General features: G+C 61.4%; 1 protein-coding gene across 3 annotated transcripts in view; it reads right to left on the bottom strand.

Annotated features, from left to right (window-relative positions):
- Positions 1-1,532: 1,532 nt before the first annotated feature.
- The window catches only part of CEMIP (cell migration inducing hyaluronidase 1), a 134,465-nt gene continuing 111,983 nt past the window's right edge, over positions 1,533-24,014 (bottom strand). For 2 of the 3 annotated variants that reach the window (XM_006746851.3, XM_031017659.2), the window contains 13 exons: positions 22,416-22,501; positions 21,443-21,574; positions 20,450-20,485; positions 20,213-20,368; positions 17,343-17,523; positions 16,044-16,259; positions 13,214-13,425; positions 12,262-12,447; positions 10,002-10,206; positions 9,749-9,835; positions 8,963-9,120; positions 5,967-6,067; positions 1,533-4,355 (listed from right to left, as the gene is read on the bottom strand). In XM_006746851.3, the coding sequence (XP_006746914.1) occupies positions 4,228-4,355; positions 5,967-6,067; positions 8,963-9,120; positions 9,749-9,835; positions 10,002-10,206; positions 12,262-12,447; positions 13,214-13,425; positions 16,044-16,259; positions 17,343-17,523; positions 20,213-20,368; positions 20,450-20,485; positions 21,443-21,574; positions 22,416-22,501 (1,884 nt within the window). In that variant the 3' untranslated portion in view covers positions 1,533-4,227. The remainder of the gene's footprint in view (positions 4,356-5,966; positions 6,068-8,962; positions 9,121-9,748; positions 9,836-10,001; positions 10,207-12,261; positions 12,448-13,213; positions 13,426-16,043; positions 16,260-17,342; positions 17,524-20,212; positions 20,369-20,449; positions 20,486-21,442; positions 21,575-22,415; positions 22,502-24,014) is intronic. The other variant, XM_031017660.2, reaches the window with a different exon arrangement.

Below are 24,014 nucleotides of genomic sequence, written 5' to 3' on the forward strand. Positions count from 1 at the left end.
TGGGGGGGCCCTGGGTGCCTTGGGTGGGTGAGAAGTAGTGAGAGTTCTGTGTGCCTGGGGCCAGGCAGGGGACAAGTGGGTGGCGCAGTGGTGGGTCACGAGGCGGACACGCAGGCACACGTTAGGTCGGGGACCACCCCGTCTGTCCCCTGGATGAGAGGACAAAATTCCCCAATCCTGCTTCCAACTCCATGCCATTGCATTTCAGGCAGACAGTCTGAACTCTGACCTCTCAAGGCCACTGCAGGGTGTCTCGGAGTGGACACCGTCTCTCCTTCCCTCCGGCGTGTAGGGAGAGCCCCCCACCGCTTCGTGCTGTCTCCCCAGACTTTGCCTCCAGGCCTGCGAGCCCCGTTCCCTGTCGGAGTGTTCTTCCTGTCCTTCTTCATTCCTTAGTTCCTGCTCCTTCTGCAGACCCTCCTGTGGCCCCGGCCCCGGCCCCCACTAAGCTGGCCTGTCTCCACACGCACAGGGACTCCCCTGTAGGCGTGGGTGGAGGAGCGAAGGCCGGACAGCCCCCAGAGCCCCCGCCTCTCTGCACGCTGGCTCTTGGGTTGGCCGGCGGCTGCGGTCTCCTGGGGCCCCGCCTGGTCCCCCGCCCCTCCCCAGGGCTCGTTCCCCTGTCACCGGGCCTGTGCGCGTTCGAGCAGGGACACTGCTGGCTGCCAAGTCACTAGGTACCGCCCCCCACCATCAAACCCGGGGGGGCCCTGAAACCGGCCCGTCGGCCTCCCCCTCATGCGGCTCCCTGACCCGTGTCCACCACCTCTGCCAGCTTTCTGTCCGCCCAGGCCGTGTCCCCGTCCCTCGTCGGTCGCTGACCCGCGGCCCACTCACTGACCCCTGCCAGCCCCGGGCTCTCTCATGCCCCCTCTGTGCAGCACTCGGCTTGGAGCAGGGGCTGCACACATTTGCTCGAGGAACGTGCGAGTGTGACCTCCGCCTGCAGGTGAAGTTCCACGTGTGGCTAGTGGCTGCCTGTGGGGCGGCACAGCTCACAACACTCCCTGGCCACCCTGTTCCAGGCTCCGCTTCTCACCTTCTCCTCCCCAGATCCTGCGAGCCCCCCCCCGGTGCGGCCGCGGGGCCCGCGCTAGGCTGGCTCTGCCCCGTCCTGTCTGGCAGCTGGGCTCGGACCACTTCTCCCCCTGCACGCTGTCCTCGGATGCTGTGTTTGGCGTCCAGGAGGAAGAGACAGTCCTGCTTCGAGCCAAGACCCTGTCGGCCCCTCCTGGCTTCCCCCAGGGGCAGAGCTGCCCTGACAGCTTCCGGACGGCTGGGGAGCGAGGAGGACAGGGCACGGGCTGGGCCTGGCCGGGCACAAGAACGCACGACAGCCTCTCTCGTGGGACCAGCCGCACCAGCTCCTGTGGGCGCCCCCTCGGGGCGGGGCACGGATAGGACGTTGGCCCGTAACTATTCTGGGAAATGAGAGAGGCACTTAGGCTAATTTCGTCAATCTTATTTTCCTTAGGTATCTGGCTTAAAATGAGGGCCGCGGAAATGGAAAACGAAACAAGCAGGCAGGAGAATGAGATCGTTTGTATGTTTACTATGGTACAGCAAGATTTTCCACACCAGAGCCAAGGTCCTCTGCCGCCCACAGAGGCTCTGAGCACACCCACCACCCACGACATTTAAGACAATTCTTCGTTTCTCTGACAATGACTTCTCCAAGTGCATATATAATAAATAAATAGAAAATACATCTTTGTTCCTGGTGGCGCCGATAGGAAACGTTTACATACAAATCACACTACACATCGAATTCCCGAAAAAGGACCCGCTATTTCGGCAACAGGAGGGAGACAAGCATTTCAGAGGAGTGTCCTTTACCCTAAAGGCCCAACTCATGCGAAGGCTGACAGACAGAAAGAACCGTAGGGACAGTTTTCCAAGCCACAAGACAATCCGTGCCACCAAGAACGCGCCCGGCCACCAGCTGCGGCCACGGTGGCAGAGAGAAAGTGCGCAGATCCTACGTATGTCTAATACGTACAACTCTGAGGATTCTCAAATACGTCATTTTGGAAGGTAACCGAACCAAGGACAGTCCGCGTTCCTGGCCGCCCGAAGTGATCACATCCTAAGTGGTTCACAGTGTGAGACCCGTCGTGGTGACAGAGTCTGGAAACCCCGCAGAACCGTAGCCGCGAACGTGAGGTCATCTCGGCTCCCCTCTGCAGGGCCGTGCAGCTGCCCGCAAGGGGCCTGCCCGGGAGTAGGGCCTGGGCAGCTGCCACGTCCCTCTGCCACCTCCGAGCCGCTGGGAGAACTGGGGTGTTGGCTCAGCCTGGGGAGGGGGCCTCCTGCCCGAGTGTCATGCATGCAGCCAGGCACAGGGAGCCAAGAAGGCCCTCTTTGAAGAAAGGGTGTGTGGTTGGCGCAGGGAAGGGGAAAACGCAGCTCCCCGTGGAGCCCCCCGTGACCCGGGGACCTCAGCAGAGAGCGGGAGCGTCCCTCCTTCGCGGAGCTCTCTGCGGGGTGGTGAGCAGTAGCTGAAGGGCCCGCGGTGGGCCCCACGGCTCGGCAGGCCCCCTGGAGCAGCCACGCCAGCTCGCCAGAAGCATGGCCGTGTGCCCCGACACGGTCCCCCGGCCCCCGCCTGCAGGCGTGCAGACCCGGGGGCACCAGTGGGAGGGTCGTGGCTGCCGCGAGCCCTCTCGAGGGACGGCCGGTGCTTGGAACAGCGTGGACGCTGTAGGGCCGCCGCCAGCCCGCGGGAGGGCAGCCCTGTGTGCACAGAAGGCCATCAGCTAGTTCTCTCTATTCTGGTCAGTTTTTTCCTTCCGGGGGGCTCGGCCCCATCTGGGGAGCTCCCTCGGGAGCGCGGGACACTCTGGGGCCAGTTGTTGAGGCAATGTAGTGTGGCAGCAGGTGCTGGGCGTGGGGCTCCTGGCCCGGCCCCCGGCCTGGCTGTGTGGTTCTTCCCCGTGTCAGGGTCTCACGTGCCCCATCCAAAAAATGAGGGTTTGGGACTAGGTCATCATTAAGGTCCTTTCCAACCCCGAAACCCCGGGCTCATTGAGGGGTGAGCCCATTCAAGAGCACATGAGGCCCCAAACAGGAGCTCACTTCTCTCAACCTAGCTCCACCCCCGTCCGGGGTCAGAGGGGGGCTGGCTGGGGACCAAAGCGCTCCCCGCGGGGGGGCGATATAAGCCCCCCCAGCCCCCCCCCCCTTGCATGCTTGGCCGTGGTGAGTGGGCCAGCAAGCAACAGGCAGAGGGTGACCTGCAGTCACCAGCTTTGGCAGATGCAGGCGGGAAGGGCTGCACCTCCGAACCCCTCTGCTCACCAAGATGCCCTGCCCTTCCCTCCTGTGGGCCCCCTTCCTCCTCCTGCAGGAAGCTTCCTGACCCACCCAAGCTTGCGGGATCCTTCCCTGCAGGGCACCTGCGTGGGTCCTCATCGTCCCCCCTTCACATTCTCTACCTGGTATCGGAGGGCGTGCATACCTGACCGCCTGGGCCCCCAGCCTGCAAGCCCCTGACTCCAGGCCTGGCTTCTCACCACCCCAACCCTGCATGCCCCAGGCACCCCGCGTCACAGGCGCTGGCCCGAAAGCATCTCCTCATCTACAGCTGGGTTCTATGTGCGGTAGGAAAAGCCACAGACTTCTGGAATCTCACAACGGAAAGGGCTTCTAGAAGTCACCTAGTCCTCCCCCCATCCCAGGACCTGAAGTCTCCGGAAAGGTTGAACCCCTCCAGAGGCAGGGCTCGCCCATTCCCCGAGGGGAGCCAGTCCCACCTTGGCGAGTGCTGTCTACACGCCGGCTCCTAACCCCACAAAGGTTGGTGCTTGCTTACAGGAACAGAGATTTCCCCAAGACCGAAGACCGGTCTCTTCTTTCCTGTCTCCACCCACTACTGCGCGTGCTGGAGAGCACGGGGATCTGCGAATGGCTGGATCGGGGCTCCCGCCGAAGCAGACCCGGTTGCCAGCACCGCCCGGGCTCCTAGTACGCAGCCCCCCTCCCCCTGCAGAGGCACAGACAGGAGAGAAGCACCCAGGAAGCTGCAGGGAAGAGAAGGTCTCCGGCGTGGGCAGCTCCGCCCCCCGGGGCTGCAGGGAGACACTGAGTGGGGGCTGCAGGGAGGTGGGCAGCACCGGGCATCTCTGACAGCCCCCCCTCGGCCCATCAGGGCTGATGCTGCTGTGCCAGGGGCCGCCGCCTGGGGCCGCCGTCACCGCGCATCGGGGGCGGCACCGCGAGCAGGCCTCCTCACAGCTGCTTCTTCCTCACCACGGGGATCGGCACCACTTGGAAGATCTTGGCCTTGTGGTCGTCCGTGTCCAGAGTCACCCAGGTGGGCCGGAAGCTCCCTTTGAAGCCAACGAATGCCATCTTCTCTGGAAAGTAGGGGTGGGTCCCGTGAACAGAAGCCCCGAGAGAATGTCCACACCCCATCACCTCACAGGGCTCCCCGTCGCCATCCCCCTGCCCCTACCAGGGAGCCCTCTCCTCCTCGGTGCCCCACGGGAGAGCTGTGTCCGGCTGCTGAAGGTACCCGGTGTCGTTTGCAGGGGGCACGCGGGGTGTCACCTGAACCTCGGGGCCAGCTGCCTGGGGTGGTGGCTCTGCTTTACACAGGACACCTCCCGGGAGCGCCCGCCACCTTCGAGCTGAGCCCCTGCCCCTGTCAGAAGCCCAGCGTCCCCATCTGTCTGCGAAGGATGGGCGCCTCTACAAGATCTCTCCCCCGCTCCCACATGCTGTGGCCTTAGAAGGACTTTGTCCAGGCACAGAGTGGACGGAGCAGCCCGACCAGACGTCGAGGCCTCGGCCCCGCACAGCGGTCTCCCTCTTGCATTCAGAGCTTAACCGTCTGAGGGGCGTGGGACTGCACGTCCACACTGGGGAACGGCCAGCCCGGCGCCCGGCACACACTTCTCACCACTGGGAAAGCACCACTCGACTGCGGTCACCTTAGGCATGTCAGCTTTTGGCAACAGGGTCTTAATTAAAAAGACAGAGGCCCCAAAATGATTCCAGGACTGAGCTGGAGAAGAGACCTCTCTTTCCCTGGGGTTCTCTTTCGGCTCCTTTGAAGGGCCTTCGTTCATGGTTCCTGATTTTTCTCCAGGAGCTGCCTGGAGTTAACGTCCCCTATGATGGGCGACCAGCGTTAGATGTTTCTCGTGGTCAGGATGGCATGGCAGCCAACGGCCCTGACTGGTCTGGACTAGAAACGTTCGGATCCAAATTCGAATCTTGGGCAAGTTACTGAAGTGTCTAATTCCATCTGAAATGGGAATAAGGGCACCGAATGCCCCGGTTCTTCATGAATTATAAGATGCTCAGCAAGGGGCGGGGCTGCACACCACACGTGGACCACGGTGGACATGAGTGTCCACAGACTCGCTCTGCCTCCCTCCCAGACTTCCCAGGGACCACCGCCACCCGCCCCCCCCAGCCTGCGGAGATGGTGATGAGTGTCAGGTGGCATTTCTGGGCGGGCTGGCTTCTTCCCTGCGGGGTCTGCGCTGGGCTTTGTCTCCGAAGTGCAGGGTGACCTTGAACAAGCCACCTAGATTCTTCGGGCTTCCATTTTCTCCCAGGCAGGGAGGGACAAACAAGAGCTTCGCGGACTGGAGGGCGCCGTGCAGATGCTGGACGACCGCCTGAGCATGGAGGAGGCTGTGGGCCCTGCCCGGCTGAGCAGCAGGACCTGGGACGACGGTCCGATCAAGCCACTTTTCTGCGGATACTTTTGTTCAAAAGCAGGGGGCACTTGCCGAGCAGACGGGTGAACCGCTCTAGCAAGTCTCTTGCAGTGTCTGGCCGCGCCTTGAGAGGGAGCTGCCGTGTGGCATGGAGACAGGCGGCACCTCGCCCATGCATTCCAGAAGGCCACCACTTGTGTTGAGGATCCGGAGGTTTGGTGGGAAGCACGGGGGTAGCAGCCACCGTGCCCCGGGCGTCTGGGCCCAGTCGGTAGACACCCCCTCTAGACCACTTACCTTTCAACTTGAGGCTCTTGTCTGCCCCGAGGTTTTCCAGCACTCTGGTCCAGGGGCCCCTGGAGGTGTATCTTCCCTTGGACACCATGAGCACTATGGAGCTGCGCGAGAGAAGGGGACGTTAGGGGCCGGAGGGAGGGCTCCTCCTGGGCGGTGGTGGCAGTCGGGGGTGGGGGGCAGTCAGCAGCGCCCAGAGGTCCGACCGGGGATTTGGGAAAGGGCAGCCTGTCCCATATGCCGTGTGCTGACCGACATCCTGAGCAGCCCTCCCACACATCCCTGAGCCTGCTCTCCCCCGGCCCGCTGCCCGCGCATGTCTGGCCCCAGTGAGGACAGAGTAGGTGCGCGGAGCACACCTCTCCCGGGGCGGCACGTGGAGGAGGGACGTCGGCTTGCACTTACTGGTTAGGACTAGAGAGAAAGCCACACCCTGGGGTTACTACACACTCAGGGGAGGGTTAACCTCCGCCTTCACGTCCCTTCCCTCTGCTCAGGCAAGACAGCACTACGGCTCGGTTTGCAAATGGGGAGAATGGGGAGAAGAGTAAGTGTGTGAGAGGGCCTGTCCAAGGGGAGCCGTGCTCGGGGGTGGGGGGCAGAGGCCCGGAGCTAGGGGTGCTCCCAGCCTGGCGCTCCCAACCTGCAAAAGCCCAGCTCTGGAGCAAGGCTCCCCTGCCTTGGTTGTGTTCAGGCCAAAGTGCTGGGAACACAGGCTCCTGGCGGCAGACTCAGCCTGCCGGGCCAGACAGGAGGAAGTGAGCACCTCCCCCAGGAACAGAAGCCTAGCGGGGCTTCCAGTTCACATCTCAAAGGAATCCCATAACCACAGACCACAGTCCAGACATGGAGAGACTGTACAGAGTTCTGGAACCCACTGTCACCCCCATTTGTGTCCCACTGGAAGCAGAAGGAACACTCCTCAGATACAAGGGCTTGTTAGTCCTCGGGACAGATGGGAAGGGAGCCGGGGCTGCGTGCGGCTCTCGGGGGGACTGGGAGGAGGCCTGAGGGGTTGGGGGGTAAAGCCTGTTAGGGAGAGGGAGCGTTGCAAACACATCCTCACCCCTGGATTCGGGCTGGGTGCCCAGGAGGCGGTTTCGCCACTGTTCCAGCTCAGAGCAAAGGCGGGAGTCCCTTCCTGCTGGGGTGACCCCAAACAAAGGTCGTGCCCTCCAGACAGGGCCCTAGGTTAGCTCACAGGAACCAGACACGGAGACAGGGTTCCTGCACACTGTAGGTGTCCCTGTCCGCCTGGTGTGGGGCCATCCCGGCCTGTGAGCCCCTGCACCTGTCAGCGGGGAGATTCCCAGGGGTAGCAGCACGGAGGCCACTCCTAAAAGCCATTCTCAATGTTCTCGGGGGGAGCAGCTGCCTCCTCCTTTCCCTGGGACCCCGAGGCCAGTGGCGGCCCGGGGACAGGATGGAAGGTGCAGGGCAGGCCTGGGTGACAGCGGGTAGGACCTGCCTTGCCCCATTCCTTGCTCTTTTGCAGGAGGTCAGAGAGGGGCTGCTGGTACCCAATTGCTGGTAGGGCACCCGGTGCTGCCCCAGGGCTGGCTCACAGCAGGTTCTCAGTGAGGGCTCGTCCCGCAAGGCACACGGGGCTACTGCCCCGGCCCAGAGGAGCCCTGGGTGGGGGGCCGGGGGGGTGGTCCCATGCCTCTGCCCCTCCCCTAAACGGAGCGGCTCTGCATTTTCCCTTCTTGTTCCAGACTTCCGCATCCTGTTTCGTTTCAAGAAGAAATCCTCTGGCCAAAAAAGGCATGAAAACTACGGATCTCATGATGAAAAATGTGTTTTCCCCAAATCAGTAAATCTGATCTTTCTGCACGAATGTGCAATGCTGAAGAAGCTTCTAGTGGGGGATGACACAGAGACTGAGTCGGACTGAGTGTAAGCAGAGCCCCCGTTCTCTGATGTGACGCGCCCATCACACACTCAGCTTCAGTGACGTACATTTGTTCTCACCGACAAGTACTTCCTAAGCGCGTCCTGTGTGGCAGGTGCTGCACTGAGCACTTTACTCAGGCTTCCTGCCGCGCCAGCTCCTGGCTCTTGAGTGGATGCTCCACCCAGTTAGCCAGAAACGCACCTCTGAGTTAGACGTGGGCCCCACACTCAGAAGTGCATACGTGCCCTGGATCCGGGAGCAGCCGTGTCCCCGGTCCGACCAAGACTAGTGCTTCAGTAGAAGCAGAACCTTGTAGCTGCGCTGCAAGAGACCTCACCAGAGACGTGCGTGTGTGTTAGACTGGGAACGTGCTGGGGAGTCCCGGGGTTTCTAGCAGAGGGCGCAGGAGGTACAGTTAAGAATTCAAGCCAGCAGTCCGCAGGGAGGCTGGGTCTGACGGCGGAGGTGGACGGGCCAGCCCGGTAGGAGGCTGAGCCGGGGTGCTGGTGCCCAGAGGTCCGACCGGGGATTTGGCCTGCGGGGCAGCCACCGAGAGCACCAGCAGGAGGGCGCTCAGGCAAGTGGGCTGATGGGGACACGGGGACAGAGGAGAAATGAAGGGGGAGTCGAGCAGGACGCCCAGACTCTGGTGCAGTTGTCTGCCGGGATGGTGCTGATGAACCAAAACAGAGCGAGCAGGAGGAGGGGCTGGTCTGGGAGGTTAGAAGACAACAGATGGCGAGAGTCAGACCTAGAGGAGACGTCCAGATGGCCTTGCCCAAGGAGCAGTCGGACAGGAATGTCCGGGGCCGAGGAGAGGTCTGGGCTGGAGGCACTCAAAAGCCACCAGCATTTGGATGGAACTGGAAGTGTGGGAGGGTGAGATCATGCTGGGAGTGTGTCGTGGTCCGGGCAGAGGGCCAGGCCAGGCCTCCCACTTGTAAGCGGGCAGCCCAGCCGCCTCGGCCTGACCTGCATTCAGCACGGCCTGGGCTCCGGCACGAGTCGCCGGGCTGGCCCTTCGCTGCGGAGACGCCCCGAGCTCCCGCAGACCCGACTGGCCGGGGAGGAGGCCTAGCCCGGGGTCTGCCGCGCGCACACTCACTTGTCGGGGATGGCCGCGACATGCTCAGACAGCTGCCACGGGATGCCCTGCAGAATGGCGTTCCGGAAGCTCGCCTCGCTCAGCACGTGGCCCCGGCTGCCATCGATCACCACCACCTGGAGGCCGTCCTCTGCGCTGGCGTGCTTCATCCCATCCACCTGCAGGCCCAAAGCAACACGGCTGTGACGTGGGGGCCCGAGGGCGGCAAAGCCCCCGGGTTCTGCTGCTCCGTGGCTCCCATGTGGACCCTGAGGGCAGCCTGCCTGCGAAGCTGTTCCAAACTTAAAACCCTCCTCCATCCATTCTCTGTAGCCCTCTGCAGGGCCCCAAATGACGGCCCCATCACTCGGAGACTGTGGAAGTCAGCTTATGTGGACCAGGGGTTTTTGCAGATGTTGGGACATTAAGGATCTGGAGGTGAGATCCCTGTGGATTTAGGATGGGCCCTAAGCCCAGTGATAGGTGTCCTTATGGGAGGAAGGCAGGGGGTGCGGGGCTCCCACACTCAGGGAGAAGGCCGTGGAGACAAGGCAGACGATGCAGGGGTGTGTCCTTGAGCCGGGGACGGCGTGCAGCCACCAGAGGCCAGCAGAGGCCCCAGGCAGGCGCCCCCTGGGAGCCTGGAGAAGGACCCGACCCTGCCAACCTCCCCCCCACCCCCATGTTGGACCTCTGTCCTCCAGAATGACCGGGGAATCCATTTCCCGGAGGAGGAAGGCTTGTGACAAGAGCCCCACCCCGCGGCCAGCCAGTCCCCCAGCCCCCTGCAGGGCCAGAGCCACTCACTTCAATGTATGCGAAGTCGCTCATGAGGTGGAGGAAGCGCCGCCCGGAACTTTCCATCTTCACCTCCAAGAAGCGGTCCTTTGTCTTCTGGAAAACAGACACAGCCTGGCGCGGTTGTTGGGTCTGGGGAGCCGTCCCCCGCATCCCCCAGTACGGAAGTCACCGCATCGGCCGGGGGCCAGGCAGATGTCCAGGAAGGGCCCTCCCTGGGTCTGGGCCCGGGTACGGGCAAAGGCCGCCCCCCGCCACTCACCAGCTGGGAGCCAGGGAGCTTCCTGGGCATGGGCACGTCCACGACAGCCCTCTCGGCGAACCTGGGGTAGGCGCTGGCCGTGCAGTCGCTGACGCCCGCGTTCTTGGGGATCAGAGCCTTAATCTTGATTCTCTCGCAGCCTCGCACGGAGCAGAAGGCAAACCTCTCTCTCTCGTTGTGCGCTTTCAGCTTCAGGAACAACAGCCTGCACGCGGGGAGCGCGGCCGGTTCGCTCTGGTGTGGGAGCCCTCCTCCTCCCCCTCCTCCTCCCCCTCCTCCCCCTCCTCCCCCAAGGGCGCTCCCCACCCCCCCGCCCCTGTTAGCGTGGCCAGTGGGCCGTGTCTGTGTCGGTCGCTGCGGTCGGAGAGATAAATGCATCGGATGAAGGGAACAACACTAACGTGGACCCCCCGCTCTACGCGCTGGCCGCAAAGTCACACAGTATCTCACTTAACCCTCGAACGGTCCTGGGCGGTAGGCACTGCTACCGTCCTGAGTTCTCGGACGGGGAAACCATGGCTCAGAGAAGCCAGGTGACTTGCCCAGGACCCCCCAGCTGCACGGTGACAGAGCCGGGCGGTCTGTCCCTTCACGGCGCCGGCTCAGGAGCCTGCTACCGGTTCTTCGCCGGGCTTTCCTCCGGGCCAGAACTGATTCTCGCTTCCGGGCGAGGACCAGACGCGGCCCGGGGGGTGCAGGGGCTCAGAGGGCGAGCAAGCCAAGGCACTAACTTGGGGCTTATCGCTGTTGGTTCAGTTCCGGAGAGAGCTTTCAGGTGGTTCCCACCTCTGTTAGCACACGTGACGCGGGCTGGCCCTGGGGCTGGCCCTCGGCTGCGCCCACATGGCCCAACCAGCCCGATGCCGCGACCCCCACCCACCCCACACAGCTGGTGGCGCCGGGGACACACGCTGGCCGGGCAGAGGGGCCCCGAGAATTGGGGAAGCCCGACGGTTTGGGCTTCTACACAGGAACCAGCATCCTGTAACCCGCTCACGGTCCCCGAGCGTGTAACCGAACTAAAGCACAGCCTCGTCATCAGCGCGCCCTGACTGCGGGGACGGAGGCCGGGCACCCCGGTCTGCCCCCCGCGCCCTGCGTCCCGGGGGTGGGCTGTCTGCGGGGCGTCCACGGTCGTTCACCGCTGCCTGGGGTCGTTATCGGGAGCTCTGCGCTGCAGCAGCAGCTTCACCAGCAGACACCGTTCCCTCCTCGCCGGCCGCCTTGTCTGCCCCACGGTGGCTGAGAAGTCACGTGAGGAAAGGGGTGTTATCTGTGGCCCCCACCCCAGCATTTTACTTAGGCCTCCGACTTTCAAATTCGAATTTCTCTCTAATCAGATTGATAACCTTCATCTCCAGAGAGAGCACCTGCTAGGGATTTCCTTATCCTCGACCTCAATACAAGAATGGGAAGATGGGGGCGCCTGGGGGGCACAGTCCGTTAAGCGTCTGATTCTTGGTTTCGGCTCAGGTCCTGATGGCAGGGTGGTGAGATCCAGCCCCTCATTGGGCTCTGCACTGAGCGTGGAGCCTGCCTGAGATTCTCGCTCTCCCTCTGCCTGTCCCCTCTGTGCTCTCTGTCTCTCTCTCAAATTAGTAAATCTTAAAAAAGAAAAAAAAAAAAAAAAGAATGGGAAAATGACTGCAAAGCGATCCTTTCCCTGGACTCCCCTGGGGCTGGCTGTCAACAGCCTCGTGGCTTCGGAGATGTGCGGGCATTCCTGAGATGTCAGACTTACTCTTTTTTAGGGGAGGGGACCAAATAGCTCCCTATCTCCAGACAGACACGCCACCCCTGTTGTGTCTCCTGAGTAGAACGTGGTGCCGTTTAGCACAAGGGTGGGGGGCTCTGGGAACAGATGGCCTGGGTTCGAAATCAGGGGTGCCCAGACTGTGCTGTGGCCTCTGGGCAGGCCCCTGCTGATCCGTCTCCGTTCCCTCCTCGTCCCCCCCGCCCCCGGACGAGGGGTGACATCACGTGCTCCAGCTGGTGTGTGAGGGTCGGAGGTAACGCTCCGCATTTTCTCCGTTCTGAGAGTCACTGCTTTCACTTTGCTCCCGAAACAGGCACGTGTCCTACAGCCCCTGTGTGTGTTTTACAGAATGTTTACGCCCAAGCTTGGCAGCCTGGAGGATGTCATTGGCGGATGGCGCCATCGGCCTTTGAATGGAAGCCCCTAGCAAAGCATCTTACGCCGCCAGCCGGGAACCCGCTGGGGGCTCTCGGGAGCCACACGGGGCCGAGTGGGGCTCCTCACCCTGAGTCCTCGTCCCAGTAGAAGTGGCTTCTGCCCGGAAAGCTCTGGTCCACCTTGTCCATCTGTAAGGTGCGCATGAAGGTGCCCGTCTTGGCCGTCTGCTTCAGCACGCGGTTGTGCACGTCCGACAGGATGGAGAAGGTGGTGCCCTGGGGGTAGCAGAGCCCCACGCGGATCCAGTCGCCCCTGAGGTCGGGAGGAGGGCCAGGTTACGGGGAGGGGCGTCCGGGGCACGCCCCGGAGAGAGACCCAGCCATCCTCCCCCATTTCTGCAACGGGCGGTCCCAAAGGACCACCTGCTACTGTGGTCGCGGGGTCTGTGCGGAGTGCGTGGGGGCGGGAGGGGCTCACCGGGACAGTGGCTCGGCTCCCCCCGGGCCTACACTGGGGTGCCCCACCGGGAGCAGAAGGACGCCCTCGCGTCCGGGTTGTTGTGGAAGAGCCCAGGATGCGGAGGCCGTGGCTCAGCCCTCCTGTCCCAGCCCAATCTCAGGGCCCATTCGTGTCTGTGGCTGTCGTTTTCCACATCTGATGTCTGTCTCCCAGGGAGACCGTGGCCGTGTTCACAGAGAGCACGCCGGCCTCCGTCTCTGAGGCCGGATCCCGAGGGACATGCTGTTGTGTCACCTCCCTTGGATGCCCCACAGGAGCCTGACGCTGGGCCCGAGGTCAGCCGTGCCCAGGGCGGGGGGCTCAGGCCGGTCACCTCCCTTGGTTGCCCCACAGGAGCCTGACGCTGTGCCCGAGGTCAGCCGTGCCCAGGGCGGGGGGCTCAGGCCGGTCTCTGATCCCTGACTACCGGCTGCTCTCGGCCCCTCTAGAGGAGCCCTTCTGCGGGGCTGATATGCGCTGGCCTGGGGCTTCATCACGGTGGGACGTCCTCACCGCGGCCTTGAGCTCCAGGAGAGCGCCGTCCCCAGGTCACAGCGCTTCGGGCTGGGCGCCCACTCACTTGTTGAAGTTGATGAGCCAGACGATGAGCTCGGCGGGGGCCGTCCGGTCCCAGTGCACGGTGTAGCCCTTCTGCAGCGTGACGACCGGCTGGTACTGCTGGTAGTGGGCACTCCGGGTCAGGGCCCCCTCCAAGTAGAGCGGACGGCTGGGGAACTCGTTCCTGACGATCTTCATCCGTAGGTCACTAGTCTTGTAGGCCTGAATGTACATCTTTGGCGACCCAGAAAGGAAACACACATCTGCACAGTTACAAGAGACTATTCCAAGAGCGTCTGGTCAACATCAGACCACGGGCCCCACTTTCAGAGGAACTTCCTCCTGGAGCCCTTTTAAGGATGCGTGAACCACCGGCCAAATAAGGGGGCATGTCTTCCTGCCGGCGGGTGCACGACCCGGCTCAGGCTTCCTGTGCACGCTCAGCAAAGGGCTCCGTCCAGGACACCCCAGTGGACACGGGGGAGGGGCTGGCTTCACAGTCACGCGGCAAACGCAAAGTAACCAGGGGAAGGAGGGGACGAGGAAGCAGGAGGACGGGGGGTGGGGGGCGAGGACTTGGACAAACCCAAAGTAACCAGGGGAAGGAGGGGACGAGGAAGCAGGAGGACGGGGGGTGGGGGGCGAGGACTTGGACAGAAAGCCGCTTCCTTTCCCCAGCTGCTGTCCCGCCTGCGTCGGAGAGACAGCCCAGGGCGCGTGGCCGCTCCTCGCTCCCTTTCCCTGGGTCCAGCCCCTGTGTCCTAAACCCTGCGCCGGTCAGTGGCATCTCATTTCAGAGAGCGCACGGCAAGTCCTGCGGACGCAAGAGCCCGGTTGCTGTGGGCCAGCCTCAGCATCAGACACGGCATCCTGTATTCCCAAGGCGACGTCCCCGTGGCCGTGGCCAGCACAGCCACGAGCCACTGTGCACATGGAGGGGAGGGGGCATCTCCCCTCCGGTTGTGCTGCCCACGAAACGGAGAGGGAAACCTCGGCACTGCCCATAGCTGGGCGCTCAGGAGAAGCACAAGTTCAAGGGAAGATCAAGCCGCGAAGGGAAGGGAGGGGTCGCGAGAACTGACGAAGCAGCAGCCCATTCTGATAACCGGGCAAGCGCTAGCAATCAGAGCGTTTCTGCAAGAAGACAAGCAATGTGTGGGAAAGCAAGGGTGGGAGGCTCCACCCGGGGAGGGGGGCCGCGAGGAGGGCCCGCCCTGGGGGCACGAGGGCCCAGGGTTCCATCACCCTCTAATTCCTCACGACCCGATCCCGTCTATCAGCAAACTCCGACCCCACCTCCCAGTGTGCCTTCTCAAAGGGCCAGGTCGCCCCCGGCTCCCCCAGCATCGCATCCCTCGCCCTGAGCAGGCAGGCCGCAGGAGCCTCTCCGGATCCTTCCAGGCCCACCTCCCCCCGGGGCTCTCCGGCAGGGAGGCCGACGCCCTTCCCCTTCCTCAGCTCCAGTCTCCACCCAGCTTTCCCGGCCTCTGGTTGGCACCCCCACACTCCCGGCCCCTCTTCCCGCCCTTAGGCTCTCTACGGGGACCACCCTCCTCAGCCCACTGTCCGGCCTCACCTTCTATCGCGCAAGCGCCCCGACCTCCTGCCCTGAGCCCGGCCCTGTCTTCCCGCCGGCCCTCCTACTCCACCGGCGCCTGTCTCTCCGGCACCCCCGACTCCGAGCGCCCACCTGGCCCCAGGGCCCCTTCCCCTCTCTGGCGCCAGCTCCCTGTCCCGTCTCTCCGGGACCCCAGACCTCCTGCAGCTCCTTCCTCACTGCCCCCCGGCCCCCATTCCTGATGCCCACAGTGCCTGCCGGTCCCGAGGACAACCTCCTTCCTTCACACTTGTGTCCTGCCCCCTCCGGGGCCACCGGGCTTGCCGGGCTCCCCCGCCTGTAACACCTTCATTCTCTTGGGCATGCCTCCTCATTTATTCACCAGCCACGTACTAACTTAAGGTAGCATCATCATAGCTAACGAAGGTTTTCGGTTCTACCACGTTCCCCATGCTGTCCCGTACAACAGCCATTGACCACACGGGGCCACTGAGCACTGGAAAGTCTTTCAGTGTGGCTGAGGACCTGAATTTTAAATTTCATTTTGATTAATTTAGATTTCAAACTGAAGGCAGTGTAAAATAGTCTCCTGCTAAACGTGACTTCATCATTTCAGTGGGACTCGCTTCCACTTTGTTGAAAATTTATACCCAAATGGTGTGGGGACTCTGAAGACTTAGAACAGGAAGACAAATACATAGATGTAAAGTGCCTTACTAGTGATTTTTATGCATTGATTACATGTTGAGATGGTAGTATTCTGAGTGTGCTGTTAAAATACATTATTAACTACTATTAAAATTAATTTCCCGTTTCTTTCTTCCTTGCCTTGATGCGGCTTCTAGAAGATTTAAGACCACACGCATGGTCTGCACCACGGTTCTGGCGGCTGAGGCTGTTGGAGCACTTTACATCCGTATATGAGCCCACGCCCACAGCCTCGTTAAGGAGGTTCAGCTATTAGCCCCATTTCACAGATGGAGAGCTGGTTTCACCTCTGCCCACATCTGCACGCTGGCTCGATGCACTGGGGCCTGATGTAATCCAAGCCCTTGACCTCAGAATGCCCCTTTCCAAGGCATTCTGCTTTCTGCCTATGATGTGTTTTCGCTTTGACTTTTTGAAAACTCCACAGGGTGAGGAGGAAAGAGAGAAAGAAAAATAGGAGAGGAGAGACACCCAAATATCCTGCACGGCACAGAGCCGGGCCTGTGGCAGGCCCGCGCTCCGCCTCGTCCCAGGACTGGGGGGTTGGGGGGGATGGGTGGCCCCAGGGGCGCCCTGGTCTCCCTACCTGCGCGTAGCGGCCGCTGCAGACGGCCCCTCTCCAGTCGGGGACGTTGATGCAGTCCGGGTGCCGGACCAGCCAGTTGTCGTCCTTGATGAGGTAGGACCCCGGGTACCCGGACACGGAGCCGTCGACATCATGGAACAGCGACGTCTTATCCCCGTCCATGTCCAGCTGGTTGAACCAGGGCCCGGGCTCTCCGAAGAACACTCTGGAAGTAATCTAAACAGAGCCCAGGAAAGTGAGGGCCGGGCCAGAGCTGAAGGGAAAGGGCGGCTGTCATCAGGCCAGGGAGAAGTTTCCGATATCCGCTGACATGACACCCTGGCCAAACCCAAGACGCTCTTGGGCGCTGCAGGAGACCTCACGGCTGACCTCCCGGCTGACCTCACAGAGGAAGCCAGACAAACAGCCAGACGCTCACCGGCCTCAGCTCTAGACGCAACACGTCCGTTTGGCCTCTGCTCACAGGAGGCCCGGCTGCTGTGGGTGACCCTAGAGAGTGCTCCGATGTGTGGAGGGGAGGGGACGCAGGAGTGCATGTGTGTGTACGTGCTGTTTTAGCAAGACAGTCTTCCAACACCAGCCGTGGAGGTCTCCATGACTGACCTCTCCCAGGCCTCAGTGGCCTGAGTAAAGAAATGAAGTAACAAGTTTCACTCCTTCCCCTCGGCCCACCAGGGCAGGGCAGACAGGCAAAGGGCAGGCCCAGAGGAGGACCAGGAGGAGGAAGAGGAAAGTTCTGGGAGGTCCGTAACCCAGAGTAAATGCCCCAGGCCGTCTGGCCCTGCCCAGCCTCAAGGGGCAGCCCTCTGTCCTGCTCTCCTCACCCCAGCTCCTTGCCGGCACCTGTCTGTGTCCGGGTGGACCCCGTTCATGGTGCACTCTCCGGGAGAGACGAGCAGAGCATCTTTAGCAAAGAGGGCCTTGGAAACCCTGGGATTTTAGATTAACTGTACCCACTCAGGTGGGCCTGTCTCGAGACTCAGGAGGTCAAAACCAAGGCCCTTGGAGGAACAGCCTCAGGCCCTTGAGTCTGGCAGGAGCCCCTGCAGAGGCTCTAGGGGGTTGGGGCAGGGTGAGGGCAAGCGAGCACTTACGTAGCCAGACCTGACCTGTGGGGCAACCTATGTTTGTACTTTTCCAGTCTGGATGCCGACGGGCTGGGACATGGCCCAGCCTGCTTGCAGGAAGTTGTTCATTCCCTGTGGTGGTGGCAACTGCTCAAACTCCAGCCCCGGGGGACTTGTGAATCACCGCCCAGAGTCTGGATTTGCCGGGAGCCTGCCCCAGCACCTCACTCACCGGGACATCCTCAAAGGCAATGTTGGTCACGTTGTTATGAGGGCAGCTCTGCCAAGCGTTGTTCAGCCGGAAGGCCAGGGCACTGGTATGCCGGCCCTCCAGGGCCGCAAACTTGCGGAAAGTGCAGTTCTGGATGTTGACGGGGCCGTCATAGAACTGAATTCCTCGGATCGGAAAATTCCTATGGGGTTAAGGAAGTCCGATGTCAGGCTGATCGCCATGTTGTGCCACGGAGTTATCCGCACCCTCCAAGGTGGATGAAAACAGAGACTTCCTGGGTAAACCATTCCTGATCCCCACCTCCAGCAACCCCTCACTGCAGGGCATTATTGATTCATTAATTAATTCACTGAGATAGCATTTACAGATAGAGTAAATGTCAATAAACGATTGTCAGATGACTTATTGGATGGATAGATGGATGGATGGGTGGATGGAAGGAAGGAAGGAAGGATGGATGGATGGATGGAAGGGTGGATGGATGGATGGATGGGTGGGTGGGTGGATGGATGAATGGAAGGATGGATGGATGGGTGGATGGATGGATGGATGGATGGAAGGACGGATGGATGGATGGCTATTTAGTTGCTGGTTTGGGGTTTGGGGAATTGTCCTCTATTCAAGTATTTCCCCCAATTTTTCCATCCTGTGAAGAGTCATTGGGTAAATACTGTAAATATTGCTACAGAATGGTAGTATTATGTCCTTTGGGAGACTAGAGCAATTAGTGATTATCGCCTTTGTCTCAGTTGCCGTAAAAATTTAATCAGATTAAAACCCAATTGAGTTTTGTCTGAGTAAGCCTTTTGATTGCAAGTCTCTGGGGTCTGGGACAGAATGGAAGGTGATGATTATGTGATAAGATAACTGTTCATAACCTTCTGAGCATCCCTCAAAGAGAGGCGGGCCCCCCCCCGGGAGGGCAAGAATGTGGGCTGCCAGAGGACCCCAGGAAGGCCTTGATCTCCAGGCCTCAGGGAAAGGACAGGAGGAGGCCACACGCTCAGAGGCGGAGGTAGAAGGGACTGGAGAATGGGCCACTTGGCCCAGCAGAGGGCAGGGGCTCAGAGACACCCCTCATCTGCCTCTGACTCCCGAACAAGGCTTGAGAGGGGTTGGCTGGGCTTCCTGGTGGCCCCAAATCTAGGCTCATTCATTCTTCAAGCCCAGTTGGTATGGTTTTCCTGGCATCTCTGCCTCTGGGCCAGGCCCCCTCCTCCCACAGCTGATGTGAAGGAGGAAGGGCAGCAGGAGGGGAATGAACACAGAAAAGGGTCTGTTCCCAGGGACAGGCCATACTCTGCAGTCCCCCATCCTCCACCTTGGGCTCCCCTGCCCAGATACGGTTCCCCGAGGAAAGCCCTGATCACACCAGTCTTGGCCTGTGCCTTCAGTGGACGCCAAGGACTTCCTGCATTTCTGCATCTGTGGATGGAATCAATTAGCATCAGCGCCTCGAACCCTAGTTCTCATGGGGCGCCTCCATCTCAGGCACTCTGGGGACCACCCATCCTTACTAGCTGTGTACACAGAGTGTGTACTTATTTTCCTCTGAGCCCAGCCTAGGCCTGTTCAGGACGGATCACCCGGGCCAAGCAGGGCACAGTCCCTGCTCACGAACATGGTGCAAAGAACCTGCCTGCTTTGGCAGAACTATCAGGCCTCCATAAACAAACTCGCCCCTGGACGTCATCAGAACATTCTGGTCCTGGGAAGCTGGTAACCCTCAGCAAAGCAACCCCAAATATGCAGATGCAGAGTTGCTCATAAAAATGACCTAAAGGGAAGGGTGCAGCACTTACACCAGACAAAAACAAGGGCTTCCTGATGGCTTGTGCCAACGGAGGCTAGGATTCTGTCTACAAAGTCCTTGCAAAGGCCACATCTCTGCGGTGGGAGCTTCAGGCCATGTCCTGCCCATAGAAGCAGGGATTACATTTCCCCAGAGAAAGGGAAGACGCTCGGGGAGCCCTGAGCACTCGGAGAGCGGGTCTCCCTGCACTGCTGGCCGGCTCAGGGCCTTGCTGTCTGGTTCGGATTCATGTTGGAGCAGAATCCCCATCAGATGGGGGAGAGATGTCCTCTCACGGAACCCCTCCCTCCAAGGCTCTCTGAGGAACTGACTGAGTCCCTTTGGTCCCTTTGCTCTATGAGCGGGTCAACCCTCCAGGTCACCCCCTGCTCCAACCACCTGTTGTCCCCCCACCCCCGCGTGAACTCCACCTGCAGCAGAGAGCCCACGACCCCTCGACACAGCCCTACGATTCTGTGGATGAACAAGCCCGACTGGCGGAAGTTCCTTCCTGCACTACACTCATTCGAACCCCTAGGGCTCATGGGGAATGAGTTTCGTCTTGAAAGCGCCTGGCAGCCCTGAGGATGCATGACAACACCTCCCGTGCTCTTCCCCCGAATATGCTCCCTTCTCCTGACTGCAGCTCCCCATCTGCGTGCCACACGGCGTCAGGTTCTGTCACCGTCCTGGTTATCCCCGTTGGCCTGAGTCTATCTGCCCCGTCCTCAGAAGCGGGGGCAATGCACTGTCAGAGGAGGAAGGAGCCGTGGTCGCTGAGCCCAGACACGGAACTGCCACTGACGTGGCCCCAGAACCACACACTGCATTCCGATCGTCACATGGCCCTGTGGACTGGTCTCCAACACTGTTTTGTTTTTTTTTTAATTTCTCTCTCCTGTTCTCGATTTCACCCCACTGCTGGCTACCGTCTTTAGATTCAGTGATTTCTCTGACCGGTAACGGACAGAGGAATTCACAGCCAGCAGGTGGAAATCACACGCGAGCATCATCCCTTCCACTGCTGCCACATAGCGTAAGCCACGGAACAAGGAAGCTGCCACGGTTGCAAACCTACTGGCCTATGGGGAGGGTCCTCCCGCTGTGGTCCAGGCCGCCGGGGCCCCAGATCCTGTTGTCCATCATCTCTGTCCCCACGTTGCCACTCTCGCCAACAAACAGGCTGTTCTTTATCTCCTGCTTGGAGCCATCATCATAGGGGAAGGTCCCACCACTGTCGGGAGAGAATGTCTGGGGTGAGCTGTCCAGAGCCGGCTTCCCACCGAGCGCCCAGCACGACGACGGCTGCCCTTACCTGGCCAGGGTCAGGCCAACGCCATTGTCAGCAAACCTGGGGACAAGAGTGGACGGTCAGAGCCTGCTCTCACTCCACACGCAGGGGAGCTGCGGAGGGAAGGACCCTTCCCTGTCCCTGGCATCACGTGGTGGACACTGTGTGGGGAGGCAGGCTTTACCTGGCACGGGGTTTGCTGCGGGAGCCGTGGGTTCTCCCGCCCAGTGTCTGCTTGCAAACATGCGCTCGGTGTTTGGGGCCACGCTGCATCAGTAGCATGCACCCCAGGCTCCGCGAGCCTCTCCTCTGCCACCCGTCCCCGCCCGCGACTCCGGGGCTAAGTGCAAGGTTGGATCTGGGAGGACCTGGCCACTCTTGGGTCCCACACCAGGTAAAGACGGGCCACGTGGATACGGTTCCACTGCCCCCCTGGCCATCCCACTCCCATTTCGGCCACAGCGAGAAGGACAGACAGATTCCAATTTCCCAGGGGTCAGGCAGCTGCCGGGAAGGGCAAGACCCACGGTCACAATTACACTGTGGCCACGCTTTGGAGTCCAGTGAGTTGCAATTTCAAGCCCCCGTTCAACCGCTTACTCGTCGTGTGACCTTCTGGGAAGGTCACTAGACTCAGCTTCAGTTTACCCTCTCCAAAATGGAAGAGATAATTTGTACCTTCAAGAAGCACAGTAACAAAGACCACCAAGGATTCAGCGCACGGCAGGTGCCCAGAACGTGCTGGCTTCCTCCTTCTTTCCTCCTTTCACTGACTGGCTCCGTGCTCAGAGAGCCTCACCCAGGGACTGTTTGATGACCCAGAGCACCTGTGTATGCTGTCTTTAGGGGGTCTTGGGGGGTCACTGCCAGCTGGGGGGGCATATGCCTCTGCCTTGGCGGGGGGGGACCAGAAGGCCAAGGTCTGTGTGTCTGCTTCCTCCCTGCCCTGCTCTCCTCTCCCCCCGTGTGGGGGGGCACCACCCCCTCCCTGTGCCGAGACCCCACGGCTCTCCTCACCGACAGCTGTCCAGCCACACGTCCCCACCGCGCAGCCAGGCCCCGTGGTCCTGGTTCTTGTAGGCGGTGAAATGTCTGATGATGGCGGGCTCCCGGGGCTTCAGCGGGTCAGCATCCTGGTGTGGGCTGTACCTGGAAGGCACGGTGGGGAGGGCACAGGGGGCAGTGCTGGGGGACCCCTGGACGGACCCCCTTCTGGCCGTGAGCCCCTCCCCATGCAGCAGCCGGCTCACGTTGCCCGGGCGCCGGCACGGAAGCGAGGGTCTCTCCTCCAGGGCCCACCCCCCGCGGGCCCAGGAGCCCCCACCCCGCGGGCCGCGGCAGGTCATGGCGCAGAGGGAAGTCCAGCCAGCCAGGCCCAATCCCGGCGTGCCGTGCGGCCCCTGGGGCTGGGAAGGAGGCTCTGAGATGCCCAGCCCCCCGCTGACTTGGGGGACCCTGGGCCTCACGCCTGCTCTGGGCTCCAGCTCATGGGCTCCAAAGCGGAGCGCTGAGCGGGGCTCAGTGGTGTCCAGACCAGCTCACGCCCTCCATCCGCGGTATCACGCCTCTTTCAAGGGCACTGGGCTGTCTAATAACCTTGAGGTTTTGACAGCACCTTTGGAAAGTGGCCCCCGGCCTCCGGCTGAGCTCCGTCCCTTCCCACGAACCCGACGGTGCAGTTCTCCCTGACTTCTCTCTTCCCCTTTAGATCCCGGCCCAGCCTGCCGACTTGCCAGGTACTGGCTTTTGCTGAGGGATCCAGGAACCTCTAGAGATTTCTATTTCCCTGCAGCTGCTGCAGCCTAAGCCCTAATTCAGACTTTGCCCTGCTCAGATTTTCACCACGTTACCCCAGCACCTAGCTCCCTGTCCAGGACGTAGAAAGTGCTCCCTACGTATTTGACGAATGAATGAATGAATGAGTGAAGAAGAGAATGGAGGTGGGTCAGGAGGTCAGCAGGGAGTGTGTGCGTTCCCAGGGGGTGACTACCTGGCAGAGATGATAGAGAGGAAGGGCCGCTTGTCCTTGGCGGAGGCCTCGGTAGTCTTGACCCCGTTGTCTATGATCATGCCAGCCTGTGGGGAGGGAACAGTCAGGGACACGGTCCCTTCCACTCCCAGGCTGCAGGCACCTCCTCACGCCCAGCCTCACCGCACACTCTTGCACGCTCCAGTAAAACCAGCTGAGCTGTCAGGTCGCATTAACGGAGGTAAGGGGTCTGCAGTGAGGGAGGTGAGGAGCCTGTATTGCTCTGCATTGTTCAGAGTGAATCTGGAATAAGGTGTCCCCCCGGAGGTGTGTATCAGGAAGCTGACGTCTGGAGGGTTACGTGTCTTGTCTAGGGCCACGCAGCTAAGCCTGTGCCCAGAACTCGCCTTGCTCTGGGCAGTTATAAGCCCAGGCCCCACGACAAGGGCGAGGGAAACGTGTCTGCAGTGACTTGGAGGAACTGCTGAACTTATATCTCGTCTCCACCCTGGGGCGGGGGTCTGGGATCCTCCCACAGTCCTGCCTGGGCTCCTCTGACTCGAGGGCAGAACCTCACATTCCTGTTTGGCTCTGAAGGTGTTTACGTGGTCAGCCCTGGGCGCCCGCGCGGAAGTCAGGGCCTCCCAGTGAGGGGACTCTTGGCCTCCTGGGAAGGCCCAGACCCAGGCTCCCTTCTCCAGTAACCAGAGGCCACTCTGGCTAGTGCGTTCTTAAGTCGGGGTGACGTGGGTCGGAAGATGAGGGGCTAGATCCCCAGCTGCTTGCTCACGGGCCATGACCTTCAGCCCCCAAGCCCCAGCTGTGGCCTCCGTTAAGACGGGCTAAGAACACTGATTTCAGAGGACTCGGGAGGCTCCGTGCTGGCCCCAGACGATTGCCCCAGACCAGGACCCTCACCCCAGACAGGACCTTCACCCACTGGTTGCAGGGGCGGGGCTCATGGGGGGCGGGGGAGAGGGCACCAAGCCCAGGGCTCCATCCAATCAGTGCAGCTCAGGGTTCCTGCTCACTCCCTCCTCACCCTGCCCGTCCCTCCACCTGTGCCCGTCCTGCCTACATTCTGTCCCGTGCACAGCCCCCCTCTTTTAAGGTCTCCGATCCAGGCACTACCTGGCCCAGCTCCCAGCTCAGGAGAAGGCTTCTCGAGGAAGGGGTCCCGACAAGCAGCCAACACAGCCTGTCCACTGCTCGGCTGCCGCCCCACCCACCCCCCACCCTGCACCTCTGCGCTGCTCTTATATGGTCCACAACAGCCTCAGAAACCCCGCTCTGTCAAGGGGACACCGCTCCTCCTCGTCTCTACCCTCTGCCCCCAGAGACCCTTCCTGCTCGGCCTCTGGGACATAGTGCTGCCTGGTGTCCCCCCCGCCACGCTGCCCCGCACTCCCTGCAGGCCCCCCTCCCGCCCCACCACAGGGTAAGCAGGGCCGGGTCAGAGAGGATTTCTCTTCTTCACAGTCTTCCCCCTGCTTGAGCTTTTTTCTTTTAATCCTCATGTATCCGTTCCCCTCCAGCTTCCTCATCTGTCCCAGCAGGGACTGGACCAGAAGATCAGCCTGGACACACTGGACCCTGGGCACTGGGCCAGCGCCCCCAAGG

Source organism: Leptonychotes weddellii, chromosome 9 (genome assembly GCF_054177405.1).
Source record: "Leptonychotes weddellii isolate Sample4059 chromosome 9, ASM5417740v2, whole genome shotgun sequence".
Lineage (NCBI taxonomy): Eukaryota > Metazoa > Chordata > Mammalia > Carnivora > Phocidae > Leptonychotes > Leptonychotes weddellii.